Here is a 12,362-nt window from a genome sequence, read left to right on the forward strand (position 1 = left end):
ATCACTCCCCCCAAGACCTTGGCGCCCTTTCGAGTTTTTCTTTTTACATTGCTCGACAAAAAGATACAATTGCCTAGGCTCGAGCTCTGCTTCCATGAAACCGAGAATGCCAGAGTGAGCATCCAAAGTACATATTTGAAGGCCCTTGGTCTAAAAGTATCACATGAAAAGCTTGGTTTTCCAAAAGCATCTAAAACTAAATCTAGCGCTCTCAAGGCTGTTCCGTAATTTGCGAAGATTCTGTACAATTGATATGTCAACAAACTGATCTACGATTTTTGGGCTGCGTCCGTACATATGCCACGTCAATAGTTTTTAGGGTCTCTTGAGTCTCGGCCGGTTGTCCAAGGTTGGGCTTTTAAGTGTCCTAACCCCCTAGGGCCCACGCCACGTCACGAACTTGTGACACAATAAAGGAAGTTTACTTGATGCGGAAAACCATGTTGTGTGTCACACGTGGTCTCAGGAAAAAGGTGTTGACAGAGTGCCAGTCCTCCTTTGTTGGGCATAGAGGCATTGAGAGTACCTAGGGGTGGAGAAGTATTTCTATTGGCCTCATCTCAAGAAGGACGTCGACAAGTTTGTGCCCAATCGGTGTGTAGAAAGGTAAAGTTTGACAAGCACAAATCGGTAGGACTCCTACAGCCTTTACCTATTCCTGACCGACCTTGGGAACGTATGGCCATATATTTCATCTTTGAACTTCCTAAGACTCAGAGTGGGCACGATAGTATTTGGACCCTAATTGACAAATTCAACAAGCAAGCTCACTTTGTACCAATAAAGAAGACAATGAAAGCCAACCATTTGGCGACACTATTTGTCTCACAGATTTTCATGGTACATGGCATGCCTGCTTCTTTAGTGTCAAATAGAGACCCCAAATTCATGAATTTATTTTGGAGAGCATAGTGGGAGAATATAGGCACAAGGCTTAAATTCTGATCGTTTCATCCACAGATACATGGCAATCGAAGATAGCCAATTCAGTGGTTTTGGACTTGTTTAAGTCTTATATCTCCCTGACAATAAGAATCGATGGGAAAAGGATTTGCCTTTGTTGGAGTTTTCTTACAACCCCACTGTTCACACATCTACGGGGAAGGCACTGTTAGAGTTATGGCATCTCTCTGGATTTGTCCAATCGGTCCTAGTTTCTTTCATGGACAAGTGTTAGGAAGTGTTGTGCCCGGCCAATGTGAGGAAGTTTCTCATGTCGGGGCATTCTAGCCATGTTTAGCCTTGGGTTTTGGCTTGGTTGCTTTTGGGAGTTTAAAGCTTTAAGGGCGCCCAATTTTAGGGCCCCTTGTAACCCTTAAATATGAGACCAAGGCTCCTCTTTCGGTAGATTAGCTTGAGAGAAATCACTGAGAAGAGTCCCTAGGCAATCATACCTTTGTGATCAATCAGTTGTAGCAGGCTACAGTGTCAGTTTCACAGGACACAGTTAGTACAGTTGGTCTAGGCTGGTTCACACTAGACGGACCCTTTGGGCTGGGGAGTGACACGTGGCAGGGCTACAGTGTCACTTTCACAGGACACGGTTAGTACAGTTGTTCTAGGCTGGTTCACACTGGACGGACCCTCTAGGCTGGGGAGTGACACGTGGCAGGGTACCGACGGTGGTCTAGTGGACCTCGTGGCCAGGTCACCACATGGCTGACATTTATGAGCCGTTGGTGGCTCTTTATGGTGGTACATATGAGTAGTAGCGTTGGTCATGGGGACGATTGTCTTCACCTCTGGTCTAGCGAGACGGAGGCGGCTAGAGTGAGTCTATACACAGAGCATGTCTTCACCATCCCTGCACATCTGAGCCTCGACACCCCATTGTACCTGTGAGTCCAGGGCTGGAGCTGAGAGTGCTGCCACGCCAGAGTCTGTATCAGTTCTTTGAGATAATCGAGTCACTTGTTGTGGTCTACTCTACTGCTACTGTTGTCTCTGTGAGCTCGGTTGTGTCTATTGTTTCCTGTTTTCAGTCTGTTTGAGTGAGATTGTCACGCACATTGCACTGAGGACCACCCACTGTAGAGAGCACGACACATTATCCACGCTACAGGTGCTCTCATTTTGGCGATCACGGTGGGACCTCAAATGAAGGCTGGCCTGGTCCTCTCTCGCCCTGGTCCAACTAGTCCTCGTCGTCGTCTCTGGTCCTAGTCTAGTCCCTAGTCCTGGTCCAGTCCTCCTCGTCTTGGTCCAGCTAGGTGGTCTAGTCACTGGTGGTCCTGGACCAAGAGGTCTAGTCACTATCCTCACTTGTCCTGGTCTAGACCTGTGTTGTTCAGCCCACAATTAAGGGTCCTTTTTTTTCCCAAAGTTTGGTTGGATTGGTGGTCACTGCATGACACATACAAGGCGGTCAGTCGAGCATCAAAGCGCACTACTGAGCCCTCTGAAGTACTATCACAGAAGACGACCTTTGGCACCTTGTAGAAGTCCATCGACCTCATCACCTATACCTCCACATACGACATCACCCATTCCTTCATCCGGTTCCGCATCTTCCCGATCACCTTCTCCAGTAAAGCTCTCTCCCTGCTACAACAGGCTATTGAGCAACACGCTCAGCAAGGAATCATGGAGCCGTTAGCTAGTGTTTTGGCCAAGGTAAACATCAAATTCCCTACCTTCAAAGGACTCTCTTCAGAAGATGCTGACGACCATGCAAGAAGGTTTGTATCTCTCCGTAGGGGTCGTGGTCTGAACAAAGAAGATGCTTATTTGGTACTGTTTCCATCCACCTTGGATGGCTTAGCAGACAAATGGTACAGCCAGTTTGCAAAGAACCATTTTGAAACTTGGGCAGCCTTAAGACAACAGTTATGTGCAACGTTCAGGACAAGAGACTACCAGGAGAAGGTGTTGGATGAGTTGGCCAACATGGTGCTCCAGCCAGAGGAGACTTTTGCAGAGCTTATGACTAAAACTAAGTCTCTGGTGGCCAAGCTTCCCAAGCAACCCGGTGAATTCATGGTTAAGAAGTGGGTGGAAAAGGCGCTCCCCAAAACTTCTCAGCAAAAACTCCGAGAGAGTCTCCGACCGGATGCGACTCTGGAAGAGTTCATTGCAGCTGCTACTAGGATAGAGGGGGCTAGGAAGCTGTTCAGCAACTCCCCTCACATAGAGACTCCCTCTGTGTTTTCGGAAAGTAGTCCTGCTGATCCATTGACTTCTTTGTGCAGAGAACTTGAAGCCCTAAAGTTACACAGAGCTCTTCAAGAGGAGAAAATAAAGAGAGAGCTAGAAGAGCTTAGGTCTCAGCAGGAGACTAAGGCTATGGTATGGTGCAGCTCATGCCACTCTCCAGTACACCCTCCACAGGACTGTCCCCTTCGGGTTTACTGCCACTTTTGCGAAAAGTCGGGGCATGAAGACAAGGATTGATACTACCTCAAGGGGTTGCGACAAATACAGCAAAGTCTTGGTCCTACTTTTCAACAAGGGCCAGCACCCAACATGGTCTCTCCATGTGGCCATCCACATCACATGCCACCTTTCTTGTCAGGACAGGAAAAGCTTACAGCAGAGAGAGTCTTGAAGAACACCTTCCAACAAGTGTCCCTCTATGACATGCTGCGACTAGATGCAACTTTTAGAAGTGACACCCTTGCTGTTATTCAGTCACTTTACCCTGGAGCACGTCCTAGTGGCGAGCACCTCCCAGTGCGACCATCAGAGTCCTATATGATATCTAATCCCGCTGCTCCACTCACTGATTATAGAAGCCCTCGCCTGACAGTGTCCGTTTTGGGTCGGCAATTCTCAGGAGTGATAGTGGATGGTGGATCTGGCATCAACCTGATGCCCGAGTTCACTATGTTAGCTCTAGGTCTACAGCCTACTCGCCCTACGCCCTTCACACTTACATTGGCCAACCAGCGGACAGTCTACCCAATGGGCATAGTGGACAATGTGCCTCTGCAGGTACAAGACTTTACTTTTAACTTGGATTTTGTTGTGGTTCGTCTTCCCCAGGTTGAGGGCGGATTTCCTTTGCTCATTGGAAGACCATGGCTGCGACACACTAAAGCACTTCATGATTGGGGAAACGACGCAATGTGGATACATACTTCTGGCTCCTCGATGCAACCCATTCTCTTAGAAGGTGGTATGGATCCCGTGGTGCAGCAAGTTTCTTTGTCAATGGAAACCAACCCTGAACAAGAACAGCCTACTACACCTGAAGGGTCATATGAAGATCTGCTCGAGTGGTTGGAGGCTACCAAATCTATGCCTTGTTATGGAGTCTCTATTCACTCTTGGCCTGAAGATACACCCTCTTCAAATGTTTCCACACTCACTAAACCTAATGAGCCAGCTCAAGAGTTGAAGGTCACAGAAGATACTCCTGATGCGCTCTCGGTGAAAGCCCTCTTGATGAAAGCCTTTGAATTTGGTGAGCCTATGAAAAAGTATATAAGCGGGAAGAAAACTCCCCTACAGGAGTTCACCACCCCTCAAACATCAACCCCTGTGGTGTCTGCTTCTCCGGCCAGACCAAAGCTCTCCTCTGCGTCTAGCAAACTCCCTTCACAAAGCCTGTCCTGTAGGATGAATTCCAAGATCATGATAGCTGTCTTGCTCATGATGCTCATGATACCTGTATGCTCTTTATTTGCCCCTATCTACCCTCCCCCTCTCCCCCTAGCCCTCGCCCTACCCTCCCCATCACCCCCTCACCCTAGTACCTCCCCCTCGCCCCTACCCTCACCCCCTCGCCCTCGCCCTAGTCCCCCTTGCCCTCGCCCTACCCTCCCCATCTCTCCCTCGCCCTAGTCCCTCCCCCTCGCCCCTACCCTCATCCCCTCGCCCTCGCCCTAGTCCCCCTCACGCCCTCGCCCTCGCCCTCGCCCTCGCCCTAGTCCCCTTCACACCCTCACCCCCTCGCCCTCGCCCTACCTTCCCCCTCTCCCCCTCGCCCTCGCCCTCGCCCTACCCTCCCCCTCACCCCCTCGCCCTAGTCCACCCCCTCGCCCTCGCTACCTTCCCCCTCACCCTAGTCCCTCCACCTTGCCCTCGCCCCTACCCTATCTCTCTCTCCCCTACCCCCTACTCAGCCCTCCCTACCCTCGCCCCTACCCACCCCTCACCCCTCGCCCCTACCCTATCTCTCTCGCCCCTACCCTCTCTACCCCTCGCCCCTACCCAGCCCCCCCTCGCCCCTGCCCACCCCCTCCCTTCCCCTCGCCCCTAACCAGCTACCCTCGCCCCAACCCACCCCCTCACATTCCCTCGCCCCTACCCAACCACCCCTCGCCCCTACCCACCCAGTCTATCCCTCGCCCCTACCCTTTCCCCCTCTCGTTCCTACCTACTTTCCCCTCCCCCCTCACCCCTCTCAGCCTCAGCAGTTTTTCCCACATTTCAGTCCGCTATCGAGCATTCATATGTGGCTATCCAGCATTCATCTGGTGGCCATCCTGTTGTTGCTGATTAATGCTTTTTGTTCTACAATCATTATGGAGCTTAACCTTAATTGCGGCGTTACTCGGGCTTATGGTCATCCCTCTTTTGGAGAAGAGTGTTATTGCAATAAGATACAAGGTTCATCTGTAAGCGTGGACCAGGTCATTTTTCTATCAGTACGGTTATGGAGGATAAATATGCGTTGGATCCAAACCAAGCATATCTCTTTGCTGTGGAGCTTTATTCTGTTTTGCCAATTGGGATTCTTGGATTATGCAATCATACTAAGTCCGGCCTATTCAAAGTCCTGCCTATTCAAAGGCTTAAGGCGTTTGCAAGCAGTGCAGTGTGTTTAAACTCCACTTTTGGGCCTAGAACCTGCTTCAAGAAAGATGTACAGATGCACTGAACCTGCTTTAAGAAAGATGTACAGATGCAGTACCTAATGGTTTTCTTTCACAATTTTTTCAGTATTTCCTCTCACCGAGACAGTGAACGGTCTTGTGACAGGCAACCTGTAGTAGCAGGCTACAGTGTCACTTTCACAGGACACAGTTAGTACAGTTGGTCTAGGCTGGTTCACACTAGACGGACCCTCTAGGCTGGGGAGTGACACGTGGCAGGGTACCGGTGTCACTTTCACAGGACGCAGTTAGTACAGTTGGTCTAGGCTGGTTCACACTAGACGGACCCTCTGGGCTGGGGAGTGACACGTGGCACGGTACCGACGGTGGTCTAGTGGACCTCGTGGCCAAGTCACCACATGGCTGACATTTATGAGCTGTTGGTGGCTCTTTATGGTGGTACATATGAGTAGTAGCGTTGGTCATCGGGACAATTGTCTTCACCTCTGGTCCAGCGACAGAGGCGGCTAGAGTGAGTCTATACACAGAGCACGTCTTTACCATCCCTGCACATCTGAGCCTTGACACCCCATTGTACCTGTGAGTCCAGGGCTGGAGCTGAGAGTGCTGCCATGCCAGAGTCTGTATCAGTTCTTTGAGATAGTCGAGTCACTTGTTGTGGTCTACTCTACTGCTGCTATTGTGTCTCTGTGAGCTCAGTTGTGTCTATTGTTTCCTGTTTTCAATCTGTTTGAGTGAGATTGCCACGCACATTGCACTGAGGACCACCCACAGTAGAGAGCACGACACATTATCCGCGCTACACCAGTCTTTGGTGCCAGTCATTTGGAAGCACAAATCCACCGCTTTGTATCGACTCTTCTTTTCTCTCTCTATTCAGTTTCAGTTGTTGCGGTTTCCGTTCGGGTGTTGCTATTGATTTCTCGCTTGGAAGTAGGGTGTTCGAGCCTGTTACAATGGAATACGTCGCTCCATTGGTCCAAGCATCCCTGCTCTAAAAGCGCCAAAGGCACCGAGGGTTGATCACCACCCCTTCTACTACCGGATAATTGTGTTCATTGGTTGGACCCTCGTGCATTTTGCATAAAGTGGATGCGGAGAGTAAGTAAAAAAGTGCTCCGTATGGTGATTGACTTTGGCTTCCCTAGCCGTGTGCTAATCGGCTGGATGCGGATGTACCTTAGACTGTTGGGCATTGTCGTCTTCATCATTGGCTCTTCCCATTCCGGCTCCCCATCTTCTACTTCCTCTTCAACTTCCTGTTTCACATAGTCTAATTCCTCCTCTGAGTCATAATGACTAGGAGATGTTGTGTCCATGGTTTATTGCTGCACATTTGGCTTGGAATCCTATGAGAGAAAATGATTGATGCTTTGATACCACTTACATTGGAAGTCACCTAACAAGCCAGTAAAACAATGCAACAACTCTCTAAAAACAGAAAATTTCAATAGAAAGAGAACATTGTAGACCAGACATAATGGTACTGGCCCCTTTAACAAGTGCCCCTTGTGATACTTTATTTGATTGATCAAGTTTCTTGTACAACTGCCAGTATGAAGCCAACTCTACAAAATTGTGTTATGACGTAGGCCTCTGGGGCCATATTGCTAATTCTAACTGAAGATTGATTTTCCCTGCTAAAACGAAGAAGGCACCAGGCATCAACTATTGTATCGTGTTTCTTCTGTCATTAAGGAATATCTAGGGGACCGCCTAAATGTGAGCTCGGGACCACTCCCTTTCAATATAAAGGCGTGCTCTAGTTCTTTACATTGAATTCTATATCGTAACACTTTTGTTACCAAGTTGATCGAGTTTAATTCATTTGTTTTCTAGAACTACTTTAGCTCCTTTTGTCATGTTCTTTATCCCTGCCTCTCTTGTGATTCAAATTATCTAAGTAGCAATTGACATGTAGTCTTTCTTCGTAATCGTCCTAGTCAATTGATTCCCCACTCCCTTCTATACTAAAGGCTGGTTATAAAATTAGTAAATGTGAGAGCTATGTGTACATGCTATTCAGTCTGCAATGAAAAGTCACCATTGAATGCTAGCACAAAGAGACATAAAACTTTAAGTGGAGGATTTAATGTTCGCATTCTCCTTGGGTGAATAATCATTTTGTGAAAAGTAATCATTTTGTAAAAACAAGAGAAATGCTAGCATGCTTGTGAAACTTCAATGAAAAAATGAAAAAAAAAGACACATACAGTGGCAAAATCGAGTCCTGCATTTTCATTTGGTGAATAATCCATTGCACTTATGTCAACAAATTTGATAGTTTTGTAAGTCAAGTTCCGCTCCCTCAACATATTGACCTGTAGCACTTACTTTTGGCTTCACTCGCTTTGCAAACACCAAACCGTCCATGGAAATAACATGCCACAGCTTTAAAGGCAACAAGGCTTTTCGACATGAGAGTTTCAAAAAGACACCTCACGCATACACAGTGGACAATCCCCATCAAAGAGCATTTTGACAGTCCAGTTATCCTTCACGTAGCCTTTCCTTGGGGTTATTGATTGGCCAGCCTCGGATGTATCCAAAGATGTACCCTTTGAAACTCTTGTACAGTAATAACCTGCACAAAACCTCTCTCTCTCTCTCTCTCTCTCTCTCTCTCTCTCTCTCTCTCTCTCTCTCTCTCTCTAGGAAAGGAGGCTGATTCTATTACTTGAAAATCTCCCAGAACACCCAAATGGTGCCTATTCTGAGAGCAAGTACATCACTGTTTATACGGCAGGCCCGTAGGCATCAAACAGAAAAAATGAAAAACTTCATACAATGAGGCACATGGCCAAATGGAAAAGATTGAGGCCAGGGTAAAAAACCTCTCCTAAAGAGAGTAAAAAGTGCCCTGGCAAGCTAAGTGGAGAGGATGTCAGCAGCCTTTAGTCAACAACTGTAAATCAAGAACCGGAACCACCAAAAGCCACGAGTTGCTGACGGGAACTTGCGGTAGATACTTGGATCAGCGAAGGTAAAGGCTAGACTGCAAAAAATGCTAGGGTTTCTAGCTTGGATCTGCAATGGCGACGAGGCTATGGGCTAATCTACTATCGCCAGTGGTGGCGATGGGCTGAAAACTGAAAACCGCTGGCTGATCTGAGGGCCGAATCTGAAAACGCTGGCTGATCTGGTACGATAGGCTGAATTCTGAAAACGCTGGCTGATCTCATGTGATGGGCTGAATTCTGAAAATGCTGACTGATTTGGCGCAAAAACGCCAGAGAGGCGTTGAGAGCAACCCACCGCATGTGAACCTCTTCTGAACCGCATGTGAACCACCTCTTATAAGTCACTTACAAATAAGTGACGTTTTGGAATTTAATGAAATCGTGGAGGGTAAGTGTTGCTCCTCGACCCAGCATGAAAGTGGTATATAAGCAGCGGGGGGGGGGGGCCTTGAGAAGGGTAGAGGAAACAAAAGGGCAAGTACCCTGCAGTACCAAGAACCTCTCAGCAGTACCTGGTGTTTGCCTCACCATCAGCCAGCCAACATTTTCAATCAGAAACCAGCGTTTTCAGCCCTCAGAAACTAGCGCTTTCAGCCCTCAGAAACCAGCGTTTTCAGCCTCAGAAATCAGCAGCATCCAGCCCTTCTGATCACAGCAAATTCAGCCATCAAGCCTCAAGTGCCTTAGCATTTTTGGAGCATCTTCGCACCATCTCAGCTCCCAGCCTTAGCCTCCAGAGTACCCTCACTATACCGCAAGCATCATCAGCATCACAGCATCTAGAACCATTGTACCAGACTCATGCAATCTAAAGCAAATACAACTCTAGAATAGAGAGGGGAGCCCTTGGAGGGGGGTTTGGGGCCCCATTTGGTGTTGATCTTCTCTCTCGTCGGATAGATCTTTGAGGTCTCTTGGGATAGCTTCCTACGACGTTAAAATTCTCTTCTTCTTCTTCTTCTTCTTCTTCTTCTTCTTCTTCTTCTTCTCTCTCTCTCTCTCTCTCTCTCTCTCTCTCTCTCTCTCTCTCTCTCTCTCTCTCTCTCTCTCTCTCTCTCTCTCGGGTGTGTGTGTGGGTGTGTGCGCTAATAAAAAGAGGAAAATGGTATAACCTTTCTATCACCCAAGTGTGGTAGATTGGTTATGCCATTTCCCTCTTGAATAACAGGTCTTGAGTTCAACTCTCCTCGTCGGCTAGATCTTTAAGGTCTCTTGGGATAGTTTCCTACAACGTTAAAACTCTCTTCTTCTCGGGTGTGTGGGTGGGTGTGTGTGTGTGTGTGCTAATAAAAAGAGGAAAATGGTATAACCTTTCTATCACCCCAAGTGTGGTAGATTGGTTATGCCATTTCCCTCTTGAATAACAGGTCTTGAATTCAACTCTCCTCGTAGGCTAGATCTTTAAGGTCTCTTGGGATAGTTTCCTACGACGTTAAAACTCTCTTCTTCTTCTTCTTCTTCTTCTTCTTCTTCTCTCTCTCTCTCTCTCTCTCTCTCTCTCTCTCTCTCTCTCTCTCTCTCTCTCTCTCTCTCTGCACTTTCACTCTCAATTTGCATTCTCTTTTGTTTTGGTCCATTGCGCAATCTCTCATGAAGTATAAGGGGGGCACTCTTTCCCCTTCAGTAAAAGGAACCTTGAGCACGAATTGGGCACGAATCCTGAGCATTCACCATCATTCACTTCCGTTGCACATTACATTGGTATCAGAGCTCTTTGGTAGTGTTCGGTATCATCACTCAAGAAAAGAATCTAAAGAATCTCTCTCAAATTTTGTATGAAAGAATCTCCGTGTCCCGACCCCGGAGTTATTAGCCACTCCCACCATTAGTCCATCGCTCATTAGGCACGCTCTCGTCTTCATCACCATGTCTTAAGGGCAATTACGTGATAAAGAACCACACAAAAAAAATTATTTTGCTTGTTGGTGATCGCACGTAACCCAAGGCCACTTGGGCGTATCAATCCCTAATCTGTGTTTTTGAAGAGTAACAGATAACCCAGAAAAGAAGGGCTTGTCCAGCCTCCCCTCGTTCCTCCTTTCCACTCATTAAGAGTGGACCTTGCACTTAGCAGCAGGCCAATCGACGTGAGGTGGAAAAAAGCAACCTTGGTGTGAGTGCAAGGCCGCCAAGGGGTGCACCCGCCAGGAGGAGTTGAGCTTGGGTAAGAGAAAAGCCTTCTTAAACGCAGATTGCAAGTAGTACCAAGTACCCAAGTACCCCAAGAACACAAGTACCCCGAAGTACCCAAGTACCTCAAGAACCCAAGTACCCCAAGTATCCAAAGTACTTGGTGCATGGTCATCACCAAAAGCGGAATGGATACTTTGCATAAAGGTGATGAGAGTGGAATTGGAGAAGAAGAAATCCCTACACCAGGAGGACGGTTTCCCTACCCTCCCCCATCCCCATCTACGCCACAGATTGCACCAAATCCTATGGAGACATTGGTCAAATCTATGATTAACAAGAGGCTCAACGCGCCGCCATGGACAGAGAACGTGAAGCACGGAGGGATTCCTTTGCCACCGCAATTTTCGTAACTATGAAGCCTCCCGTCTCCAATTACAATAGCTCTAAAACATTCAAGTTTGTTTCCCTTTCCATTGGCCAAGTACTGGGGACTCTTGCAGGGCATTGGGTGATTGTGTTACAAATCCTCTATGTGTGATTCACACTGTTATTGCAGAACCACATGAATTGTCCCTTTGTACCGTTCCCTTGACCAATGCCATCTCCTCTCTCCCAAGTGCATATCCCCCAGAAAGATGGTGCAACTACACCCGCACCTGTGTTCTTTATATTTTCTGCATTTACCAAATCTAGAACCTAACCACCCATGGCATTGAACCCTGCTTCCCTTCGGAATACAATGGATTCCCCACATTGTTTTGTAAATATATGTCTCCTCAACCATCATCCCACCTTCTTGTTTTTCAACCATGTTGTTTGCTCATACGGATATTGTTTGGTGTCCTCCATGACATGGAGCTCGAGCATGAGCAAGCACGCGAAGCTCAACGTATAGCAGCTGAAGAAAAGAGGGCAGCTATGGAGCTCGAGCGTGAGCAAGCACGCGAAGCTCAACGCATAGCGGCTGAAGAAAAGAGGGCAGCTATGGAGCTTGATCGTGAGCAAGCACGTGAAGCTCAACGCATAGCGACCGAAGAAAAGCGAGCAGCTATGGAGTTAGAGCAAGGCGCAATGGGACCAACGCATGAAAGAGTTGGTCCTACAGGTACTCTCCCCGAAGAGCGAACCACTCAAGGAGGCCGGCAAGTCATCACGTAGCACAGGTAGAGACGACGACTCCAATAATCCAATCACTGAGAAGTTGACATTCAGTAAGTATGATGGTAAGATGGATGCTTCTGTGATTCATTCTTGGTTGCATCAATTTAATGCTTACTTTGCAACTACTTGTTTTCCCCGGAACCCTTGAAAAGGTGCAAGTGGGCATTGCATGGCCAGTGTGAAACAGCTACGGCCGAACAGGCTTCTCACATCGGGAGTCTAGGTCGGTTAGTTTGGGACTGGTCGGGCCAGTTAGCACTAAATTCTGATGAGTATGGAAGTATGTGTGCGCCAAATGAAGTCTGGGCCACTTGGAAAGTCACTTATAACT

The 12,362-nt window shown here is 47.8% G+C and overlaps 1 protein-coding gene across 7 annotated transcripts in view; it reads right to left on the minus strand.

The window, feature by feature from the left end:
* Positions 1–12,362, minus strand: part of LOC147444240 (Putative thiol-disulfide oxidoreductase DCC) — a 114,753-nt gene that overhangs the window by 78,423 nt on the left and 23,968 nt on the right. For 4 of the 7 annotated variants that reach the window (XR_015190110.1, XM_086527813.1, XM_086527811.1 and 1 more), the window contains 2 exons: positions 8,216–8,361; positions 7,991–8,098 (listed from right to left, as the gene is read on the minus strand). Coding sequence is in view for 6 of the 7 variants with exons in the window: in XM_086527813.1 (XP_086383939.1) it covers positions 7,991–8,098; positions 8,216–8,361 (254 nt within the window). In the remaining variant the exon portion in view is untranslated. The other 3 variants (XM_086527815.1, XM_086527814.1, XM_086527816.1) reach the window with 2 other exon arrangements.

Source organism: Adiantum capillus-veneris, chromosome 13 (assembly GCF_014529385.1).
Source record: "Adiantum capillus-veneris isolate H3 chromosome 13, ASM1452938v2, whole genome shotgun sequence".
NCBI classification, from domain to species: domain Eukaryota; kingdom Viridiplantae; phylum Streptophyta; class Polypodiopsida; order Polypodiales; family Pteridaceae; genus Adiantum; species Adiantum capillus-veneris.